At 46.6% G+C, this 24,929-nt stretch overlaps 1 protein-coding gene and 1 pseudogene across 1 annotated transcript in view; both read right to left on the reverse strand.

Annotated features, from left to right (window-relative positions):
• Window positions 1–11,506, reverse strand: part of LOC148143385 (uncharacterized) — a 55,716-nt pseudogene extending 44,210 nt beyond the window's left edge.
• A 7,557-nt stretch (window positions 11,507–19,063) lies between these two features.
• The window catches only part of LOC148143388 (uncharacterized), a gene marked incomplete at its 5' end in the record, with an annotated part of 330,397 nt that continues 324,531 nt past the window's right edge, over window positions 19,064–24,929 (reverse strand). The window contains one exon of the mRNA XM_087975187.1: window positions 19,064–20,071. Within this exon, the coding sequence (XP_087831313.1) occupies window positions 19,448–20,071 (624 nt within the window). The remainder of the gene's footprint in view (window positions 20,072–24,929) is intronic.

Genomic DNA, 24,929 nt, shown 5'->3' on the forward strand with positions numbered 1-24,929 from the left:
TGTGTGGAACTACAGGAGATGGGGGGAGATACTAAACAAGTATTTTGCATCAATGTTTACTCTGGAGAAGGACATGAAAAATATAGAATGTAGGGAAATAGATTATAACATCTTTAAAAATGTCCATATTACAGAGGTGGTGGTGCTGGATGTCTTGAAACAAGAAGGTGGATAAATCTCCAGGACCTGGTCAGGTGTACCCGAGAACTCTGTGGGAAGCTACGGGAAGTGATTGTTGGGCCCCTTGCTGAGATATTTGTATCATTGATAGTCACAGGAGAGGTGCCGGAAAACTGGAGGTTGGTTAACATGGTACCACTATTTAAGAAAGGTGATAAGGAAAAGCCAGGGAACCTGACATTAGTGGTGGGAAGGTTGTTGGAGGGAATCCTGAGAGACAGGATTTACACATATTTGGAAAGGCAAGGACTGATTAGGGATAGTCGGCATGGCTTTGTGCATGGGAAATCATTGAGGAGAAAGTGAGGTCTGCAGATGCTGGAGATCAGAGCTCAAAATGTGTTGCTGGAAAAGCGCAGCAGGTCAGGCAGCATCCAGGGAACAGGAGAAGAAGGGCTGAAGAAGGGCTTATGCCCGAAACGTCGATTCTCCTGTTCCCTGGACGCTGCCTGACCTGCTGCGCTTTTCCAGCAACACATTTTCAGCATGGGAAATCATGTCTCACAAACTTGATTGAGTGCTTTCAAGAAGTAACAAAGAAGATTGACGAGGGCATAGCAATGGACATGATCTATATGGACTTCAGAAAGGTGTTTGACAAGGTTCCCCAAGGGAGACTGGTTAGCAAGGTTAGATCTTATGGAATACACAGAGAACTAGTCCTTTGGATACAGATCTGGCTCAAAGGTGGTGGTGGTGGTGGAGAGTTGTTTTTCAGACTGGAGGTTTACGACCACTGGAGTGCCACAAGGATCGGTGCTAGGTCCACTCCTTTCTATATTTTTTATGCAAATGACTTGGATGTGAACAGAGATGTATAGTTAGTAGGTTTACTGATGACACCAAAATTGGAGGGGTAGTGAACAACGAGGAAGGTTACCTCAGATTACAATGGGATCTTGATCAGCTGTGTCAATGGGCTGAAGAGTGGCAGATGGAGTTTAATTTAGATGAATACGAGGTGCTGCATTTTGGAAAAACAAATCAGAGCAGCACATCTACACTTAATGGTAAGGTTCTAGGGAGTGTTGCTGAACAAAGAGACCTTGGAGCGCAGGTTCACAGTTCCTTGAAAGTGGAGTTGCAGGTAGATAGGATAGTGAAGGTGGTGTTTGGTATACTTTCCTTTATTGGTCAGAGTATTGAGTATAGGATTTGAGAAGTTATGGTGTGGCTGTTCAGGAGAATGTTTAGGACCCTTTTGGAATAAGTGTACAATTCCAGCATCCTTCCTCTTGGAAGGATGTTGTGAAACTTGAAAGGGTTCAGAAAAGATTTACAAGGATGTTCCCAGGGTTGGAGGATTTGAGCTATAGGGAGAAGTTGACGAGGCTAAGGCTGTTCTCCCTGGAGCGGAGGCTGCTGAGGGGTGACCTGAGAGGTTTATAAAATCATGAAAATCACGGATAGGGCGAAGATCCAAGGTCTTTTACCCCCCAAAATGGAGGAGTCCAAAACTAGAAGGTATAAGTTTAAGATGAGAGGGGGAAAGATTTAAAAAGGAACTAAGGGGCAACGTTCTCACGCAGAAGGTAGAGCGTGTATGGCATGAGCAGCCAGAAGTAGTGGTGGAGGTGGGTACAATTACAACATTTAAAAGGTGTCTAGATGAATAGTTCGGATTTAGAGGAATATGGAGCAAATGCTGGAACTTGAGACTGGGCCAGATTGGAACATCTGGTCGGCATGGATGAGTTAAACTGAAGTGTCTGTTTCTGTGCGGTGTGACTCTGAGTCTATAACTGCTATGACCGAAACGAGACCTTTTTACTGATAATCTTCCTGCTGGAATTTTTTAGTGCACCCAGTTTCAGTCGATTTCTAGTGGGGAAAATTGGCATATGTCCTGTATCCTGGAAATTCTGAAAAATAAAACTAAATAATTCTCCCTGTGAATGGTACAATCCACACCCCGTGATGTGAATGGTACAATCCTCCCCGCCCCTTTTCCTCCTGCACACCCCTCCACCTTCGAATGATTCAATCGTCCCCCTCTGAATGGTATAAACCTTTACTCCCCCACAGCCATTAAGGGTACAATTCTCCAAAGTCTCAATGGTACGATCCTTTCCACACCACCCGGAATGAATGGTACAATCCTCCGCCTGAGCTGGGATTCCCCAATCCCTTTCTGTTTCACATTTCCGAAGCCTTTCGCATTTTGAAAACAGTCTCTGTTTCTGGTCTTCCCACCAAAGTGCATAACCTCAGACTTTACCACATTGTATTCCATCTGCCCCTTCTCTGTCCATTCTCCTGACCTGTCCAAGCATTCTCAGCATGGACCCCCTTTGGAACTCCAAAGACCCCTTTATGCCAACTCTCTGCCTTCTGCCAGTCAGCCAATCCTCTATCCGTGCCAGTACCTTGCTCCTACACCAGGGACTCTGATCTTACTTAGCAGCCTCCTGCACGGCACCTTGTCAAAGGCCTTCTGGAAATCCAAATCACTCACGTCCACTGGCTCTCCCTTTGTCTAACTTACTCATTACCTGCTCAAAGAATCCTAATAGATTTGTCAGACATGACCTCCTGTTGTCAAAGCCATGCAGACTCGGTCCTGTTTTAACATGCACCTCCACATACTTCCCACTTTCACCCTTCATAAAACCTGTTAAGTTTACCCATTTTTACCATAAATACGTTGTTGTGCTCTTTAAAATGAATTCAAGTTTAAAGATTTCATATTATGTATGTACACTACCTTTGCCCCTCATAATATTTTATCCTTCTGAAGAAGACCTTCAAAAGAGATTAGCACAAGGTATGAAACTGATTGTGACTGCATCAAGTAAAGGAGTTAGTCAGAATGAGAAAGGAGTGGCTAAATATCTAAACCTACCCATGCAACGGTCAAGAAGGCACAACTACGCCTTTTCTTCCTCAGGATGCTCAAGAAATTCGGCATGTCCATAATGACACTCACCAACATTTACAGATGCACCATAGAAAGCATTGAATCTGGATGCATCAAGTCCTGCTACGGCAACTGCTCTGCCCAGGACCGGAAGAAACTACAGAAGGTGGTGTGCACAGCACAGTCCATCACGGAAGCCAACCTCCCACCCATGAAATCCATCTACACTTCTCGTTGTCGTGGAAATGCTACCAACCTTAAAGACCCCTCCCACCCCGGGAATGATCTCCTGCACCATCTTCTGTCAGGCAGAAGATACAGAAGCTTGAACACATGTACCAACAGGTTCAAGAATAGCTTCTTCCCTACCATTATTAGACTGCTGAATGGAGCTCTCCAATTTGAAATCTAATGTTGACCTTGCTTCTGCGCACCTCTTGTGCAGCTGTAACCCTGTGTGCCTCACTCTGTCTAAGCGCAGTATAACCTGCATGTCCTTGGTTTGCTCGGATCTGACTGTACTGCTGATAAAACAAAACTTTTAACTCTACTTAGGTACATAGCACGGTACAGGTCCTTCAGCAATCGATGAATACCGGCCCTTTATCCTCCTCTAAGATCAGACTGACCTACATACCATTTATTGTACTAACTTTCATGTACCTATCGATTAAATGTCCCTAATGTATCTGACTCTAATACCACTGTTGACAGTGCATTTCACACAGCCACCACGATCTGAGTAGAGAAACTACTCTGACATCTCCCTGAAACCTTCCTCCAATTAACTTGAAATTATGCCGAGTGTGTGGTGCTGGAAAACGAGAGCAGGTCAGGCAGCAGCGAAGGAGCAGGAGAATTGACGTTTTGGGCATAAGCCTTTCATCAGGAACGAAGCTTGTGGGCCGGATAAATGGTAAGAGGGTGGGATAGGGGGACAAGGTCGCTGAGAATGCCATAGGTAGATGAAGGTAGGTATGTGTGTGTGTGTGTGTATATATATATATATATGTGTGTGTGAGGTGGGGGTTGGGGTGGCAAGATGATAGTTCGGAGGGGGTTATGGTGCAGATAGATAGGAAAAAATGATGGACAGGTCAGAAGGGGCAGCGCCATGTTGGAGGCTTGAGACTGGGATAAAGTGGGGGAGGTGAGGAAACTGTTGAAATCCACATTTGTCCTGTGTGGTTGCAGGGTCGCAAGGCAGAATATGAGGTGTTCCTCCTCCAGGCATCAGGTAGTAACGGTTTGGCGATGGATAGGTTGGAGAAGTGGGTGGAGCTGATAGACTGAAAAGTTGATGGACAGGTCAAGAGGGCGTGCTGAGTTGAAGGCACGGGACTGGCATAAAGTGGGGCGGGGGGGGCGGTGGAAAATGAGGTCTGGCATTTGCAGTCCTCATTTTCTCCTCCTTAAAATTATAGACATTTGTAAGGGGCATGGATAGGGTGAATACCCAAGGTCCAGTACTAAAGGGGCATAGGTTGAAGGTGAGTGGGGAAAGGGAGCAGAGGGGCAACATTTTCACGCAGAGGGTGGTGCGTGTATGGAATGACCTGCCAGCAGTAGTGGTGGAGGCTGGTACAATTACAACATTTAAAAGGCACCTGGATGGGGATATGCATAGGAAGGGTACAGATGAACATAGGCCAAATGCTGGCAAATGGGCCACTAGATTCATTTAAGGTATGGACTGAAGGGTTTTTTTCAGGCTCTCCAACTCTATAACTGTGTCTACATAGTTGAAACCAATTTCACAAAATGAGGAATAGGTCATTCACCCCTTACAGCCTGTCCTGAGCTATGGCCTAACTGCACATATTCCAGTGCAAGTTTCAGAAAGATTTCAGCAGCTCTTTTAAAAAATTTAAATGCGTTTAGACTTCAATGAAGTTTCTGAATATATCATTTTAGCCATTCTCAATTTTAAAGATAAGAGTTTCGAGTGAACACAGCACACACCTCCCAGTGCAGCCAGTAACCTTTACAATGTTGATGAAACGATGCAGTACCTGTACTCCTTAAAAATTTACAATTTCTAATGATACTAGCTACTCATTCACTGCTCCATCTGATACATGACATTAGAAACTTAGTGCAAGAGGCTGGAAGAAATGAGCAGCTTTAAAACAAAAAAACCATCTGGAGCTCATAGCTTTCAATGTTGGTCTGAGCCCAGCAGTAAGTTCAGGTAATTTTTATTGTGACCCAACTTTGTTACAGCTTCAGATCCCCCCCCACGCCCCCCCCCCCCCCCCGCCAGCAAAATGATGTAAAAAATTAGCAGTTTTTTAAACAGCTCAAGGTCAAAGCGTACACACTCCCCCCCCCCCCCCCCCCACCCCACCTCACTTTCTTTACTATCGGTCAGCACAGAGTTGTCCCTTTGTAATTGGATCCTTGGTACAGCCTTAACCAGTGGGGCCCGGAACGGGGGCAGTGTGGAGTGAAACAGATTGCTGTGGGTCTGGAGTCAGACGTGTAGGCCAGACCAGGTAAAGGATGCATCTGGGACGACTGAGTGAATCCTTTCCCACTACGGCAGTTTCCTTCCCTAAAAAGGGCGTGAATCAGATTGGGGGTTTTCTTTCCCCCAACCCCCCCCCCCACAGAAAATGGTTTCATCATTAGATTCTGACCATATTCCAATTCCGCCATCTGCCGCGGTGGTATTCAAACCCAACAGATCCCAGAACTGGGTTAATAGTCCAGTTGAGAACGGCACTCGGCAGTCGCTTTGTCAGTCCCCCTGCGATGGCACGTGAAGTCGCTGGTGGCTCCGGAGGTGGGAGGAGCGAGTGAAAGCCTTCCCACACTCGGGACAGCAGAAGGGCCTCTCCCCCGTATGGACTCGCCGGTGGGTCAGCAGGGAGGAGGAATAGCTGAAGGCCTTCCCGCAATCAGGACAGCTGAAGGGCCTCTCCCCTGTGTGGACCCGCTGGTGGGTCAGCAAATTGGAGGAACGGCTGAAGGCCTTCCCGCACTCGGGGCAGCTGAAGGGCCTCTCCCCTGTGTGGACTCGCCGGTGGGTCAGTAGGGAGGATGAATCGCTGAAGGCCTTCCCACACTCAGGGCAGCTGAAAGGCCTCTCCCCCGTGTGGATCCGCTGGTGCCTAAGCAGGGCAGAGACCTGGGTAAAGCCCTTCCCGCACTTGGGACAGGAAAACGGCCTCTCCCCGGTGTGGATGCGCCGATGAATCTCCAGGTCAGACGGAGTACGGAAGCCTTTCCCACAGTTACCACACTTCCACGGTTTCTCCATGTCCGAAGCTTCAGCCACAAGGAAACGCATGTGAGTTCCTCTTTCCAGGCCGGAGAACAGTTTCAGGCTCCACACTCCCTGCGCATCAACAGTAGGGTCTCTCATCCAGACCCACTGATAATGAAAATGTACTGAAATAGGAACCAACAAGCTTTGCTCCTTCTCACAGAATTGTAATAAAAAATCGTGGCTGCCCCAATCGATTGAGTGACTGTCAGATATTGAGGTGAAAGTGAGGACCGCAGATGGGGGAGAATCAGTGTTGAACAGTGCGGCGCTGGAAAAGCACAGCAGGTCAGGCAGCATCCAAGGAGCAGCAGAGTCAACATTTCTGGCATAAGGCCTTCATCTGTTCATTTTGAAACTTCTGTTTTCGGATCTTCAAATACTCTGGAAAAAGAGATTACAAAAGGCATCACTGTCAATGCAGGGTAGAAATTCAGAACAAGCTATGGAGCATTCTTTTCTTTTGTTATTCCACAAAATTGAAAGCAACATCCTTCTCTCTCTCTCTCTCTCCCCCTCTGATCTCACTCCGCTCAAAGTAATTCTCCTGAAGGTGCTGATTCAGGATCAGAACAGCAAAAACGTCAAGACTTACATATTGGATAACTCCACCTGAAAGTTAACATCTTTCACAACATTGGGATACTACTGAGAGCGAGGAGGTCTGATTTTGGGAAGCAAAACAAAAGGTGTCAATTCAGGATGAATCGGGAATGCAGCTTGAGGAATAACCAGACACATCAAGGTATGAACACAGACACCAGAGAGAAACTGAACAGAAGAGACGTGGCAAACTTTAGTAGAAAGCCAGAGTCATTAAGATATACCCCACAGTAACAGACCTTTTGGTCCAATTCATCTGTGCTGACCAGATATTGTAAATCAATTTAGTCCCATTTGCCAGCACTTGGCCCATATCCTTTGGTCAATCCACCCTACCTTGCACATCCCTGGACACTATGTGTAAGTTAGCATGGCTAACCCACACAAACCTGCACCTCCTTGGGCACGATGGGTACTTTAACACGGCCAATCCACCCTCACCTGCACATCCCTGAGCACTTTGCCTAATTTAGCATGGTCAATCCACCCTAACCTGGGCAAAGTTAAAAATCACACAAACCCGGGTTATAGTCCAACAGGTTTATTTGGAAGAACAATCGTTCGGAGCACTGCTCCTTCATCAGGTGGTTGTGGAGAATAAGACCATAAGGCACAGAATTTATGGAAAGACATTTGTGGCCTGCCACTGAAATGATATATTGAACAAATCTGGATTGTTAAGTCTTTCATCTTTTAGAATGGATTGCAGGTATCATTAATATGTAAATCCCAGAACTTCCTGTAAGGCACCCTCTCAAGATAACATAAGGCTTTACAACAAAAGGTGGCATCTCAGCTCAGACAATGCATTAAAGGTATGAGGTCAGAGTTTGCCTGTATCTCAGTCTTGAGTCAGACTGTTTCTATTTCCAAAGCAGGAATTTATAAAATATTATCTGGATTGACTGCCTGCATGAACTGCCGAGTCTCATCCACCAGCTGAAATGACTGGATAAGGAGGGCTTGATCCCCACAGTGCAATGAATTCCCACTTTCCACCAAAATCCCAAATGTCCACGCTCACTCAGTTGCTCTCTCACAAATCAAATATTTCATTGTAACTTCTTCTGCTCCCAGTAAGGGCAAAGAAATCTTTGAAAGTTGCTCTGAAAGTCCAGTTTTCACAACCACACTCCTGCTTTCACCGAAGACAATTAGTCATACAGCACGGAAACAGACCCTTTGGTCAAACTCGTCTGTGCCAAACCGATATCCGAAATTAATCTAGTCCCATTTGCCAGCATATGGCTCTTATGGTTCTAAACCATTCCTATTCATGTATCCAGCCAGATGCATTTTAAAGATAATTGTACCAGCCTCACCACTTCCTCTGGCAGCTCGTTCCATACATGCACAACCCTCTGCGTGAAAAAGTTGCCCCTCAGGGCCCTTTTAAATCATTCCCCTCTCACCTCAAACATATGCCCTCTAGTTTTGGACTCTCCTACCTTGGGGAAAAGACCTTGGATATTCACCCTATCCATGCCCGTTATAAACCTCTATATGGCTGCCCCTCAGCCTCCGATTCTCCAGGGTACTTCAAACCCTCCAAGTCTAGCAACATCCTCGCAAATCTTTTCCGACCCCTCTCAAAGTTTCACAAGTTCTTTCCGAAAGCAGGGAGACCGGAACTGGACGCACTATTCCAAAAGTCGCCTTACCAATGTACAGCCACAACATGATCTCCCAATGCCTACACACAATGCTCTGACCAATAAAGGAAAGCATACCAAACACATTCTTCACTATCCTGTCTACCTGCGACTCCACTTTCAAGGAGCTATGAACCTGCACTCCAAGGTCTCTTTGTTCTGCAACACTCCCCTTCACTGTGCCAGTCCTGCCTGGATTGCTTGACCAAAATGGAAAACTTCATTTCTCTAAATTAAACTCCATCTGCCACTCCTTGGCCTATTGGACCATCCGATCAATTCTAATTTAGAGTGAATTCTGCTTCCTCTCTTATTCTCTCAAAGCTGAAAATCTCCATCCCACACACACTCCCTCCCTTCTCACTTTGTAGAACCTAATCCCTGCTGTATCTCATCCTGAAGGGTCTGGTTCATGCTGTTTAACAGGCCCACACTCAGGGGAGATCTAATTGAAACACTCAGAATACTGAACGGCCTGGACAGAGTGGACGTTGGGAAGATCTTTCCATTGGGAGGAGAGACTACGGCTCGAGGCACAGTCTTAGAGTAAAGGGAAGAGCCTTTACATTGGAGATAAGGAGAAACGTCTTCAGCCAGAGAGTAATGAATCTATGGAATTAACTGCCACAGAAGGCTGTGGAGGCCAGGTCACTGAGGATATTTAAGACTGAGATAGATAGGTTCTTGAGTATCAAGGGGATCGAGGGTTACGGGGAAAAAGCAGGAGAATGTGGATAAGAAACTTAACAGCCACGATTGAATGGTATGAGCAAACCCAATGGGCTGAATGGCCTAATTGCTGTTCCTATATCTGACGGTCTCTTGCTGTCCTGGACACAAACTGCATGAATCCAAGTAAGATTCTGTTAATCCATTTTTTAAGATTAGAATCAATATATCCATTGTGGTACAGACAGCCTCACACAGGGAAACTCACACCTTCAATACGTTATCTGAGACAACATGATACCAATTGGGATTGTAACTTTTAAAAAAGGTTTTGCTATTTACATATGAAAGAACTAAAACCAACATGGTTATTCTAAAAGAGGAGAGACTTAACAATAACCCAGGTCTTTTTCAATATATAATTTCAGTTACATCCCACTGTAAACTTTTGCTATAAATTCAGTGTCTTACAATCTTATTCTTCACAACCACCCGATGAAGGAGCAGCAGTCTGAAAGCTAGTGCTTCCAAATAAACCTGTTGGACCATAATCCTGTGTTTTTGATTTTTAACTTTGGACACAGACCGTGAGAATTGGGAGCAGGAGTTGGTCATTTGGTCTTTGGAGCCTGAACCAGCATTGAACAGACCATAACTGGAAATGAATCTTCCTACATCTCGGTGGATAGGCTGGGACTTTCTTCACTGGTGCACAGGAGGTTGAGAAGTGACCTTATAGAGGTTTATAAAATCATGAGAAGTATACATGAGGTGATTGGCAGGTGTCATTTCCCTCAGGTGGGGGTTTCAGGATTAGGCAGCAAATTTTGAAAGGAGAGAGGAGAAAGGTTTTGAAAAGACTTGAGGCAGCTTTTTTTTTCAATACAGTAGTTCATGTGTGGACTGAATGTCCAGAGGAAGTGATGTTACTTTCAAAAGACATTTGGTTAATTACATGAATAGGAAAGGTTCGGAGGGATATGGGCCAAATACTGGTAGGTGGGACTAGATTAGTTTGTGAATATATTCAGCGTGGTCTAGTTGGACTGAATGGTCTGTTTCTGTGCTGTATGACTCTGTAACTGTTCTGTACTTGTCTTAAAAACATTTTCTTGCTTTCTCCCATAAACATCCACTTTATTGTTGCTCAAAACTCAGATGAACTCAGCCTTGAATATATTCAATGACCCCTAACTGCAGGAAGGCATCCACAATTCTGAACACAATTCCTCTTGTCAATATACCACTTGCTTTGCTGATTGCTTGCTGCACCTGTCTAACAACTGGCAGTGACTGGTGTAGAAAGACACTGAACCCCCTTTCTATATCCACATATCATTCCCTATTCCCTTGTGCCTGAAACATCGACTGTCCTGCCCCTCAGATGCTGTCTGACCTGCTGTGCTTTTCCAGCGCCACACTTACTGACTCTAATCACCAGTATCTGCATATCTCACTTTCTCCACATCTCAGTATATCACCATTTAAATAATACACTTCCTTTCTGCTCTTTTTCACAACTTCACATTGTTGTACTCTTTTTCTCATGTTTTCCAATTGTAGTCTTCTCTACATTGGGGAGACTGAGCATAAACTTGGGAACGGTTTGCTGAACGTCGCAGGCAGGTCCACAGTCACTGCCCACTTTAATTCCCCTTCCCACTCTCTTTCTGAAAAGACTATCTTTCTCCATTGCCACAATGAACCAAATAGTAAATTGGAGGAACAACACCTCATCTTCCGCCTGGGCAGCCGATAGCCTAGAGGACTCAACATTAAGTTCTCCAGTCTCAAATAACCTCACTTCCCATTCCCGCCACCCACCCCCAACGACTCCCTTCTCAGCTCCTCCCCCTCATTTCCACTCATCACTGTCACGAACCAGATTTATTCCTCCCATTCACCAACCAGGTCAGACCTTTCACCTATCCCCAATTCACCACCCTGCCCCAAGGACACTCTTTATCTGCACCCATCCCCAATCCTGAAGAAGGGTTACCCCTGAAACGTCGACTTCTCCACCTCCTGATGCTACCTGGCTTGTTCTTCCAGTCTCCTGCCTGTCTATTTTGCCAATTGCGACACAGACGTGGAACAACGTTTCCAGAGTCTGTCCACCCCGATTCACTCCCTTTCCTTTCAGTTGCTGCAAGTCAACAACTGAAGCCCTGAATGAAAATAAAGAATTGGAAAAGGTGGTGAGAAAAGAGAGTGCAGTACTTACAGATGTTGGACAGAGGAAGGAGATTGCAGTCTGGGGTGAAGCTCAATCTTCACTCAGAGAAACAGGAGCTGTAGCAGCAGCTTCAGAAACTCAGGGTCCAACTTCCGCATTCAGACAATGGGGTGGCTCTGATTGGCAGGAGGACTAGACTCCTTCCGGTCCTCCTGGACTTCCTATTGGTCGATCAAAAGAAGATCGCGCGCCTTTTTGTGCGGACTGCGATGAGCATGCCCAGTGTTTTGCTGACACCCGGCGAGCATGCGCATGGCGTTGCTGACACCGGCAAACATGCGCTGTATGCTCTATCGGGATGCTGGTGTTACTGACAGATGTTAAGTGTCCAAATTCCAATGGGAAAAAAAGGGGTCGAGCCACAATATGTTTTCCCCGTGGTTCTACATTTTATTGCTTTTGCATTTTGTCTCGCTGCTCAACCTTTGTACGTCTTTTCCCCTTGTTGAGAGAGTCTCCCCGTGAGCTGACTATGGGCAGCGCTTTAACCAGTTACACAGACTGAAGAAACATTACACTATTCGCAGGAGGGAGTGACTGTACACGTTTCCTGAGTGTGATCACACTTTCAATTGTTCATCGGAAACACAGAGCCAAACAGTCACCAGAACGGCGGAGAAGTTGTGGAAATGTGGGGACTGAGGGAAGGGATTCCATTCCCTGTGGGCATTGGAGATTCATCAGCTCAGTCGCAGTGCGGAGAGGCCGTTCTTCAAAAAATTATTACAACATTATTTCCCATTGACAAAAACACATTCACGCTGCTTGATTACCTTGAACTTATACAAGTGCCCTGTCATAATATCTTTGATAATAGCTTTGAACATTTTCCCCATTACATATGTTAAGTTAAATGGTCTGCAGTTTCCTGTTCTCTGTCTCCCTTTTTGAAGAAAGGATTTTTCTAATCTAAAGAAACCATCCCTGAAACTAATGATGTTTGGAAAATTAAAACCAATACATTAACTATTACGGGGAGAATGCGGGTAAGTAGAGTTGAAATGCCCATCAGCCATGATTGAATGGCGGAGTGGACTCGATGGGCCGAATGGCCTTACTTCCACTCCTATGTCTTATGGTCTTATTTCACTCGCTAATTTCTCTTTAAGAGTCTAGGATTCCTTCAAATACCCGGGACTTATCAGCTCGTAGTTCCAACAGTTTACTCAGGACTAATTCCTTGGTGATTGTAATTTTCTTCAGTTCCTCCCTCCCTTTCAATTCCTGATTTACAACTAGTTCCAGGGTGTTATTTGTATCCTCTCTAGTGAAGTCAGATTCAAACTCTTTTCAATTCATGTGCCATCTCTTTATTCCTCCGTTACTGAATCCCCAGACTCATTTTGTTAACTTTTTTTAAGAAAAGCTGACAAAAGTTTCCAACCTGTTTTTATAATTCTTTTAGCTAACTTTCTAACCCTAATTGCCGTGCTACTGCCTGCATTATTTCTGATATTTTGCCACAGCTCTCAACTCGAGCATCAACCTGTCTGCGTATTCTATTGAACTGACCTTGATTAAGTGTTGCAAAACACACAAGGGCAAATCTTTCCTCTCCAGAAAGTCTTAGTACTTAACACGATAAAATTCACTTTGAAATATTGTTCATCCAAATTTTACCAAGCACATACTACAGATTCAACATCCCACAATGACACCCAGTTTTGTTATGATCTTTAATTCTGAAGAGAAATTTGAATACACAATGATTAACTGGAAGAACTCTTCATTAAGTTTTCACATTTTTAAACAAATAAAAATTACCAATTAACTGGAGTCTTGATAGTTCATTCACTTTCTGGGAATAGTCCAAGGGATGCAACATCTCTCTAGGATTCACTTGAATCCTTCTCAGGATTCCAAGTATTCCTGGTAATTGTATGTGGGAAAAGATCTGCTACCCTGGCAACCCACAATAGGCCCACAAAAGCAAAATTGGCCAAACTGTACCAAAACACCCAGAATGTCTTAGCAGGGACCAAGCAGGCTGACAAGCGAAACTAGACAGCTATTGCAGACAAGGGAATACCTGTACACCTCAAGCACCCACTAACAATGACAGAGTACCACAGCTATCCCAAAGCCCTGAGGGCAGTTTCACAACCCAGCAATACCAAAACCACACAAAGGACAGGTCAGACAGACAGGGACCAGCAAGAGCATTGCTGCCAGGACAGGACAATGGAAGCACCTCACTGCTTCAGAGGAGACATTCGCACCTACCTGCGAAGAGGAATGGAAGCTCCTGATCCATCGATACTGTCAGAATGTTGCTTTGTGTAGAGAATTAGGACATTCCTCTGATAACTGTTTTCCGATTAGCATCATTGTAACTAGATTACTCCATTTCCAGCAGCAACATTTCACTGCCACCCAGAGAATTGGATATGAGGTTGCTTTACTATCCAAAGCCATCCTGTCCCTACAACGTACCCCTGCCCTGAACCCCACCACCCTGCTCCCACTCACTCTGACCACTATTACGGATGAACACAACTGTTTAGACCTTGTCCAGCAGGTCGTTGCCCCATGCCCTGACCTCTCTGAAACACCTCTAGACAACTCTGACCTCATATTCTATACATATGGCTCATCCTTCAGGCCCTCAGACCACTGCACACTGGCAGGATGTGCCCTCTGCACTCCTTTCACAGTTCTAGAGTCAGCTGCACTGCCAAATGGCACATCTGCACAAGCTGCAGAGCTGTTTGCACTCACTAGGGCTGGTGTCATTGCTAAAGGACACACAGCAAACATTTATCCTGACTCCAGATATGCCGGAGTCATCCACGATTTTGGCACATTCTGGAAACAGAGAGGCTTCATCATGTCAGCAGGGAGGCCACTACAACACGCGACGCTAATTTCTGATCTCCTGGAAGCAGCCCTGTTACCCTCAGCCCTAGCAATTATCAAATGCCGTGCCCATGCCTCTGCCACTGACCCGAACACCCTCGGGAATGCCTCAGCTGACACAGCAGCCCGGAAGTTGCATGCACCCCGCCATCTACATCCTGCAGGCTCCCAGAATAGCGCAGGCCCCAGTATTCCCTGACCCCATGGAGGCTGTGCAAGCAACGCAAGAAACTGCTCCACAGCTGGAAAAGGACAGTTGGGCCTGCACCGGGGCCACACAATCTCCTTCCCTCAACCTGCTAATACGCCCTGATGGCCGCATCATTTGCCCAAGTGCCCACCTCCACACACGGGCCCCAACAGCCCACAGCATTGGCCATACAGGCAAGAGGGGCATGATACCAGGACTGCGTTACAGTGTGTATGCACCAGGATTCACTGCCGCTGCCCAAGTCCTGCTGTCACAGTGCCTCATCTGCCTGCAGAACAATGCAGGGAAGCCAGTTGCCAAGTACCTGCCAGTTCCTGAGGGGCCTTTCAGCCTCTTACAGATTGACTTCACACACATGCCCCCAAAACAGGGTTACAAGTACATCCTGGTCATCAGAGACATGTTCTCCAAATGGGTCGAAGCATTTCCCATAAGAAAGGATGATGCATGTATGGTAGTAAAATGCCTCCTAAAGGATGTCATCCCCAGATCTGGAGTTCCGTGTAGCAGAGAGACGGAGAGGGGGACTCACTCACGGCTTAGCTTGTGACCAGCATTAGCGAGACACTAGGGATACCACAGCGACACCCCATCCCCAACCAACCCGTTGTCAGGCATGGTCGAGCGGATGAATGGCATCCTGAAGACCACACTGACTAAAACCACCCAGAAAACAGGACTGACCTGGTCAGACGCCTTGCCACTTGCCCTCTATGCTACACATACGCAGCCAAACTGAACAGCTGTGCTCACCCCTTTTCAAGTACTTATGGGGCAGCCTATGCCCACTGCCACCAGACCCCTGACACTCACCACAGACACAGCCCTGCTTCTGACACAAGAGGCCCAACTAGAGTATGTCCAGGCCCTTAGCAGGAGCATTAGTGCTCACACAACCAGGTCAGGGCTGCATTGCCCACACCCCAATCATTGCCCATTCATCTGTTCTGACCTGGGGACTATGTCACGATCAAATCACTAGAAAAAGATTCTCTCTCCCCTCGGTGGAAAGGTCTGTACCTGATCCTGATGACAACCCGGACTGCTGTGAAACCGGAAGGATGGCCCGAATGGACACATACCACCCGCTGCAAGAGGGCTCCACAACCTCTGAACAGGGACCACACAGAGGAAGGCACCATTCCGAACACAGGATGAATCCAGCTACTCGCGGCAGCCATCACCATCTGATCTGTCTGACCATCACACTGTGGCTTGCTGGTAAACAGGCCCAAGGGGCAGCACATTTCATAACCCACTGTGATGTGCAGGCCAACACCTTCCTCAAAATGGCTCATGGGTATGCGATTTAATGAGACCCGCTGCTGGGTCTGCACTAGGTCCCTGTCCACTCTCACGGGGGGTATTTCCTTAGCCTCAATCCCCTTAAATATCTCTGACATGGTGGAATGGTGCCTGGAGCCAGACAGGTCCCCTGAAGTTACCACACTCAAAATACCACCATCAATGACCAAATATGGGGGCAACAGTCCAGCCCGCTGGAGGTCTGCAGGTTACCACCTGGAAAAATATAAAGGGTGCTTTTACCCGGCCTACAACCTCTCCCATGAGCCCCCAGCCCTGACCATTTCTGACACTAACACACACGGGCCACCTGCAGGTTCCATCTGTTTGAAACACACACAGCCATCTGGATGGGAGGCTGACTGGAGCCGGTGCACTGACTCCCTGCTCCTAACTCCCGCAGCACGCCGATCCACTGCAGAAGGCAGCATTTTAAACCGACAGGTCCTCAACAAGATCACCCAGAATACCGCCTTCCTCACCAGCTGGACAGGGACCCAGACACTCCATCTCCAGACTGACAATGGCACCTATTTTATCTGTGGCCACAAAGCCTACTGCTGTCCTGGACAGGGAGCTGCAATGTTGGGTATGCGGTACCATTAATTTATCACTCCCAGTCCCCTCCCTTCCCAAAGCCCATGCCAGGCAGCAGACGAGCCCTCGCTGCCATTGAAGCAGCTCTCTACCTGATGTCACCCCACTCTGCAACTTTACAGTTACAGGTAGAAGCCCACAAACTCGCTGTCACAGTACAGGAGGTGGCAAACTCCACAGCAGACGTATTCGCCCAGCTGAATGTGGAGGCTGTTGCCATCTGTACTGTGACTCTGCAGAACACGATAGCCCTGGACTACCTACTCGCTGTGAAAGAGTGCACGCGCAGAGCCTGACTGCAGGGACTGATAGCCCTCATCACTATCATTGCCAGGCTTAGAGTGCTAGCCATGGCTATCCGACTGTGCTGTTCACACCTATGTACAATTCTGTTACCCTCTGGCCCCCTCACCACTCAGCTAGACAGATCCACTGGGAGAACATCCCTGCCCCTAAAATAGCCTCTCCTGGACCAGACTCGGACACAGAGAGCTATCTGTCTGATACTGAGACCCCCACCTGACAATCCCCCTGGCTCCGGCTACATTGCCCCTTCTCATCCCTCCCCTGAGCAAAACAAAAAGAAAAGGGGGGGAAATTGTGGAAAAAGATCTGCCACTCTGCCAACCCACAATAGGCCCACAAAAGCAAAATTGGCCAAACTGTACCTAAAATACCCAGAATGCCCATGCAGGCTCGCAAGCCAAACCTGACAGCACACGGACAAAGGAATGCACTTCAACCTCACTACAATGACAGAGCACCACAGGTATCTCAAAGCCCCAAGGACAGTTTCACAACCCAACAATACCAAAGCCACACAAAGAGCAGGTCAGACAGAGAGGCACCAGCAAGGACTTGCTTCCAGAACAAGAAATGGAAGCACCTCACCACTTCAGAGGAGAAGTTAACACCTACCTGTGAAGAGGAATGGAACCATCGATAGTCAGGATGTTACACTGTGTGAAGGAACAGGACATTCATCTGATAACGGTTTTCCAATTAGCATCCTTGTAACTAGATTACTCCATTTCCAGATACATTGTATATTCCCCATTTCTTAATCAGCCTTATTATACAGCATTATTATAAAAACTGGTCTCATCCTCAGCTCTTAGAAGAGAAATTCTGATCTCCCTGTACAGACTGTCAATTCTGTGTCAGCCTAGTCAGGTTCTCTTCCAGTGACATTGCTTGTAATAAAGTGTTTGTCAATTTCACTTTGAACCGCGCTTTGTGATCTCTAACTTATTGGGCAAATTTCTCCGACATGCGATAACAGGGCGACCAGAACTGTACTCAGTACTCTGAAAGTGGTCTTAACAACATGATGTCCCAACTCCTATACACAACGCTGTGAACAACGAAGGCAAGTGTAATGAACGCCTCTTAACCACCCTGTCTACCAATGATGCAACTTTCATAGAACAATGTACCTGAAACCCACCATGTCTCTGTTCTACAACGCAACCCAGGGCCCTATCATTAACTATACAAATCCTGCCCTTCCTTGTTTTAGCCAAATGCAACCCCTCGCTTTTATCCATACCTCTCTCATACACATGCTCTCTCTGAGACACTCACACCCTCTCACAGGCTTCTCCTCCATCACACTCACGCTTCAAGCATACACACACGCAAACAGACACAAACTCTCTCATGCACACACACTCTCTCATACATGCACAGGTCTATGGGGTGAATTTGCATTTGCAGATACATTCAATTTTGATCAAAAAGCAAACAACCTGCAGGCAGTTGATACATGTAATATTTGTAAATTCCTACTTTGGAAATAGAACCAGTCTGATTCAAGATTGGGATACAGACAGACTCAAACCTCACACATTTCATTATTGTCTGAACTGAGATGAAACCTATTTATATAAAACCTTAAGTAATCTCGAGAATCTGACTTCAAAGACTTTCTGGAATTTACACATTAATGAACTAAAATTTGCAATCTATTCTAAAAGACAAAAGACTTCACAACAATCTAGGTTTGTTCAATATATCCGATCATTTGCACTATACTGTGATCTTTTGCTATAAATTCTGCCTTATGATCCTGTTCCACAGCTTTCTGATGATGGAGCAGCGCTCCGAAAGCTAGTGGTTCCAAATAAAGCACTATAGCCTGATGTGTGATTTTTTTAACTTGATCCAACCCAGTCCATCTCTGGCTCCTCCACATCATTTCTAGTGAAGGCAGCCCACACCTCCCGGTGCTGCCAGTAAACCTTACAATGCTGATGAAATGACGCAGTACCTGCACACATGAAAAATTTACAATTTTTAATGATACTAGCTACTCATTCACTGCTCCATCTGATACATGACATTGGAAACTTAGCGCAGGAGGCTGAAAGAAATGAGCAGCTTTAAAACAAAAACCTCTTTGAGCTCAAAGCTTTCAATGAAAGTCTGAACCCGGCAGTAAGTTCAGGTAACCTTTATCAAGACCCAACTTTGTTACTACTTCAGATCCCCCCAGCCAAAAGGCGTAGAAAAAGTAGCTTATTTTTTTTTTTAAAAACAGCTCAAGGTCAAAGAGTACACAGTCTCCCCACCCCCCACTTTCTTTACTATTAGTCACCACCAAGTTGTCCCTTTGTAATTGGATCCTTGGTACAGCCTTAACCCGTAGGAAGTATTGCCTCACTCAGCAATTTCAACCCAGACCCTGCAGCCAAGTAAGTTTCTCCCTGTTCATTTCTGCAGGTGGGGGAGTCAACCACACTGCTCTGGGTCTGGAGTCACATGTAGGCCACCCGGGTAAAGGATGCAGCTGGGACAACTGAGTGAATCCTTTCCTGCAACGGCAGTTTCCTTTCCTAAAAAGGGCATGAGTGATTCAGATGGGGGATCTCACGCCCCCGCCCCCACCCCCAAAAATGGTTTCATCGTTAGATTCCGAACTCCAGACTTCTGACCGAATTCCAATTCCGCCATCTGCCACAACGGGATTCAAACCCAGGGGTCCAGTCGATAATGGGACTCTGCCATTGCTCCTTCAATCCCCCTGCCATGGAATGTGAACTCGCTGGTGCCTCTGCAGGTGGGAAGAGTGGGTGAATCCCTTCCCACACTGAGAGCAGGTGAATGGCCACTCCCCAGTGTGGACCCGCTGGTGGACCAGCAGGGTGGAGGCCTGTGTAAAGCCCTTCCCACACTCAGGGCAGCTGAAGGGTCTCTCCCCAGTATGGACCCGCTGGTGCTTCAGTCTGTCGGATGAATTGCTGAAGGCTTTCCCGCACTCGGGGCAGGTGAAGGGCCTCTCCCCGGTGTGGACCCGCCGGTGGGTCAGCAAGGTGGAGGCATGGGTAATGCCCTTCCCGCATTTGGGGCAGCTGAAGGGCTTCTCTCCAGTGTGGACCCGCTGGTGCTTCAGTCTGTCGGAGGAATTGCTAAATACCTTCCCACACTCAGGGCAGCTGAAGGGCCTCTCCCCCGTGTGGCCCCGCTGATGCCTCAGCAGGCCTGAGGAATTGCTAAAGGCCTTCCTGCACTTGGTGCAAAGGAACGGCCTCTCCCCGGTGTGGACCTGTCGGTGGGTCAGCAGACTGGAGGCCTGGATAAAGCCCTTCCTGCATTTGGGACAGCTGAAGGGCCTCTCCTCCGTGTGGACCCGTTGGTGCTTCAACAGGTCAGAGGAATTGCTGAAGGCCTTACCGCACTCTGTGCAGGGGAACGGCCTCTCCCCGGTGTGAGTGCGCCGTTGAGTCTCCAGGGCAGACGGGAAATGGAAACTTTTCCCACAGTCACCACCCTTACATGGTTTCTCTACGGGGCGGGATCGCTCAGGTTTTCCCATGGCCAAACCTACGCACAAAAATGTGTAGAGCCCCTCCCTGCCGTGAATCCCTCTTTCCAGGCTGTATAACTATTTCTGGCTCCACACTCAGTGCACTGCAACAGTACGGTCTCTCATCCAGTCCCACTGATTCTGAAAACATACAGAAACAGGAACTAAAAAGCTTTGCTCCTTCTCACAGAATCACAGTCGAAAATTGTTGCGTCCCCAATGGATTGAGTGACTGTCAGACATTGACATCAAAGTGAGGACTGCAGACACTGGACACTCAGTGTCGAAAAGTGCGGTGCTGGAAAAGCGCAGCAGGTCAGGCAGCATCCGAGGAGCAGGAGAGTCGATGTTTCAAGCATAAGCCCTTCATCTGTTGATTTTGAAACTTCTGTCTTCAGATCTTCAAAAAGTCTGTGAAAAGAGATTACAAAAATCATCACTGTCAGTGCAGGGTAGAAATTCAGAACAAGCAACTCTACTTTCTGCAGAACGTTCTTTTCTTTTGTTTCTCCACAAAATTGAAAGCATCATCCCACTCTCTCTCTTCTCTCCCCCTCTGTTCTCACTCCGCGCTAATTCTCCTGAAGGTGCTGATTCAGGATCTTACAGGGGCAGAAAAGCAAAAATGTCAAGTCTGACATCTCTCTGAATTTTGGATAACTCCACCTGAAAGTTAATATCTTTCCCAACATTGGAATACTGCTGAGACTGAACAGGTCTGATTTTGGGAAACAAATACTGTGTCAATTCAGGGTGAACCTGCAATGCAGCTTCTTGACGAACAATGAGACACGAAATGGTTAACATCCCCAGGAAGGGGGAGAAAAGGAGACATCAAGGTATTGACACCGACACCAGAGAGAAAGTTAACATGCCGATCAGGTATCCAGAAACAATCTAGGCCCGTTTGCCCGCACTTGGCCCATTTTCCTTTAACCCCTTCCTATTCATATACCCATCCAGATACCTTTTAAATGTTGTGATTGTACCAGCCTCCACCATTTCCTCTGGCAGCTCATTCCTTACACACACCGCCCTCTGAATGAAAAAGTTGCCTCTTACGTCCCTTTTAAACCTTCCCTTCCCCACCCCACCTGCCCACCCTGAACCTATTACCCTTACATTCTCGAGTATCCCATCTCAAGGAAAAGACCTTGACTATTTACCCCATCCATGCCTCTCATGACTTTATCAACTTCAGCCTCCAGCGCGCAAGGGGAAACAGCCCCAGTCTGTTTGGCCTCTCCTTTTCACTCAAACCCTCCAACCCTGGCAACATCCTTGTAAATCTTTTCTGAAGCCTTTCAAGTTTCACAACATCCTTCTGATAGGAGGGAGACCAGAACTGCACACAACCTTCCAAAAGTGGCTATGGTTCTGCCTAACAATGGCAATTTAATTCCAAAATATTAATTTCTTCATGAGAAGGGAATAATTGGCAATGTAGCTGTAAGAGGCCTCTTGCGGAAGAGTGAAGAACTGAGTGAGAGAACTTTCCATTAAAATGGAGAGGAAAAGAGGTGATTCTGAGACTGGGGACTTAAATCTAAAGCAAGGAAATTACAATGGCAGCGGCACAAACAGGCCACAACAAATGAAGGAACATTTTTGAAAGAAATGACAAACATTTAAAGAGCATCTGGAGGAACTGCAACAGTTGTCCATTCCTGTCTGAAAAAAATAAAACACAGAAGGTGACATAGCCACGGCTCACAAGGGACATGATGGATAGGACTAGATCCAAAGGAGTGGCGTACAAATTGGCTAAAAATAAAGTACCAGATCTGAAGATTGGGAGCAGTTCAGGTTTCAACAAAAGGATTGGTCAAAAGGGGAAAATGGGGTATGTGAAGAGGAAAAAAAAATTAAAGAAAACAATAACAATGAGAACAGGCAAAGTTCTCATGTGGAACAAAGAGATGGCAGACCAATTAACCACATATGTTGCTTCTATCAAAACACAGGTAACATCCCATGTTGGGGAACACATGGTCCAATGAGAGCAGAACTGAAGGAAATGAGCAGTTGTGAGGAAGTGGTGTTGGGGAAACTGATGGGATCAAAAGTTAACAAATCCCTGTGCTGGTAACCCACACCCCAAACTATGGTCTGAGGTCATGCAATTGGCAAATCTTGGGCTGATCTTAGCAGAACTGTTTAATGGTAAGCTCCTATGGAGTGTTACTGAACAAAGTGACCTTGGAGTGCAGGTTCATCGCTCCTTGAAAGTAGAGTCACAGATAGATAGGATATTGAAGAAGGTGTTTGGTATGCTTTCCTTCATCGGTCAGAGTATTGAGTACAGGAGTTGGGAGGTCATGTTGCAGCTGTACAGGACATTGGTTAGGTCACTTTTGGAATATTGTATGCAATTCTGGTCTCCTTCCTATCAGAAGGATGTATGAACCTTGAAAGGATTCAGAAAAGATTTACAAGGATGATGCTAGGGTTGAGGGATTTGAGCTATAGGGAGAAGTTAAACATGCTGGCGGTTTTCCGTGGAGAGTCGGACGCTGAGGGGTGACCTTATAAAGGTTTATAACAAGATGAGATGCACGGATAGAATAAATAGACAAAGTCTTCTTGCTGGATTGGGGTAGTTGATAACTCCAGAGCATAGGTTTAGGGTGAGAGGGGAAAGATTTAAAGGAGATGTAAGCGGCAATTTTTTCATGCAGAGAGTGGCAAGTGTATGGAATGAGCTGCTGGAGGAAGTGGAGGAGGCTAGTGCAATTGCAACATTTAAAAGGCATCTGGATGAGTATATGAATAGGAAGGGTTCGGAGGGATATTGGCTGGGTGCTGGCTCAAGTTATCCCTCCTCCTGCATTGAATTTCAAATCCATCTTCATCATGTCTTTCCTCCACTCTTGGCGTTCTCTTTTCTCCTGTCTACAAACTGAAAATAACATCAACACATCAATGCTCTCCTGGTCACTGCGGTCTTGGAAGTTCCCACTTTCTGTTCCAGCTCCACAAATGATCAGATTCATTCACCTCAAATTCACAGTCCGCCTTCGTGTCATTCTAGATCTCTCTCTCTCTCTCTCTCCCACTCCCTTTTTCCTGTTTTAAGACCACACAGACCAAGCTCAGGGCCAGGTCTCTCAGAGTGAAATGAGGAAATTCTAGTTGAATGACACCAACTGTCACTTCTCTCCCGGAAATGACAGCTGATGGTGCCCTCACCAAGATGGCCGCCCGCGCTCCCCGCCCCAAGTCAACATGCACCTTATCCTTACAATGATGGCGCCCTGTTGCCCGGGCAACACGAGAGCTCCTTCGGTGGTGAAGTGGGCCCGGGGAGGTTTTATTCACGGCCTCAGGCCTCCCCCAGGAGTGTACAAACTCCCCAGTCTCCCTCCTCCCGCGGTTCCCAATCCTACCCTGTCTCACTGTCTCCTCTCCCCGGGATGTTTCTGAAACCTGGTCCTTTCTGAAGGAGGATCACCGGACCCGCAACGCCTCCTCGATTTCTCCCGACACGCGCTGCCGGACCTGCTCAGCTTTTCCAGCGATTTCTGTTCTTATTCCTTCAGCCGCCGGCGCCTTTCCTCTCCCACACTCAGCGCACGCATGCGCACTGCCAGGGCCCCATGGAGAGGTTTCTGGATCGCATGGGATCATGGGAATTGAAGGCGCCATTAATGTCATGAAATCCAGTATCCCATATGCCTTCTGAACTGTCCTGTTCACGTGTTAATGAAGTACACGTCAGGGGCAAATCTTTCATCGATTTTAGGTTTATACATTGAGTGGAACACTACAGGTGTTTAACTCTAAACTCTAGTTCCAATTCATTGTCAGTATAATCGCTCTTGATCTGTTCTCAAATAAGCACCGAATCAATGCTCTCCAACTGACCCTTCTTAACGTTCATTTTCTTTAGTTTGCAGATTCCAACCCTCTGTTTCAATAATTTATTAAAATCTACTTTTAGTACATGGGCGTCGCTGGCTGGCCAGCGTTTGGTTCTCCTTGAGAATGTGGTGGTGAGCTGCCTTCATGAACCGTTGCAGTCCACATTCTGTACGGTGACCCACAACGTCTTGAGGGAAGGAATTCCAGGATTTAGACCAGTGACACTGAAGGAACAGTAATACATTTCCAAGTCAGGATGGTGAGTGGCTTGGAGGGGTACTTGCAAGAGGTTATGTTCCCATGTATCTGTTTTCCTGGTCCTTCTAGATGGAAGTGGTTGTTAGTTTGAAAGGCAATTTGTAAGGCGCTTTGGTAAATTTTTGCAGTGCATCTTGTAGATACTACACACTACTGCTTCTGAACAGTGGATATGGTACCAATCAAGCAGGGAACATTGACCTGGATGGTATGAAGCGTTTCAAATACTGTTGAAGCTGCAACCCCATCCAAGCTAGTGGGGAGTATTCCATTACACTGCTGACTTGTGGCTTGTAGAAGTTGGAACACGTTTTGGAGAGTCAGGAGGTGAGTTACTCACTGCAGTATTTCTGGCCTCTGACCTGCTCTTGTAGCCACTGAGTATATATAGTTCATCTAGTTGAGTTTCTGTTCAATGGTAAACCACAAGGATGTTGATCATGGGGTATTTAGTGACAATATCATTGTTGATATCATAGGTCAGTGGTCAGATTATCTCTTTTGGGGATGAGTCATTGTGTGACATTTGCGTGGCATTCATGCTTCTTGCCACTCAGCAGCCCATTGGATA

The sequence above is a fragment of the Chiloscyllium plagiosum genome, unplaced genomic scaffold, assembly GCF_037043375.1.
Source record: "Chiloscyllium plagiosum isolate Xiang-an unplaced genomic scaffold, Cpla_swu_hap1 HiC_scaffold_27, whole genome shotgun sequence".
Taxonomy (NCBI): Eukaryota; Metazoa; Chordata; class Chondrichthyes; order Orectolobiformes; family Hemiscylliidae; genus Chiloscyllium; species Chiloscyllium plagiosum.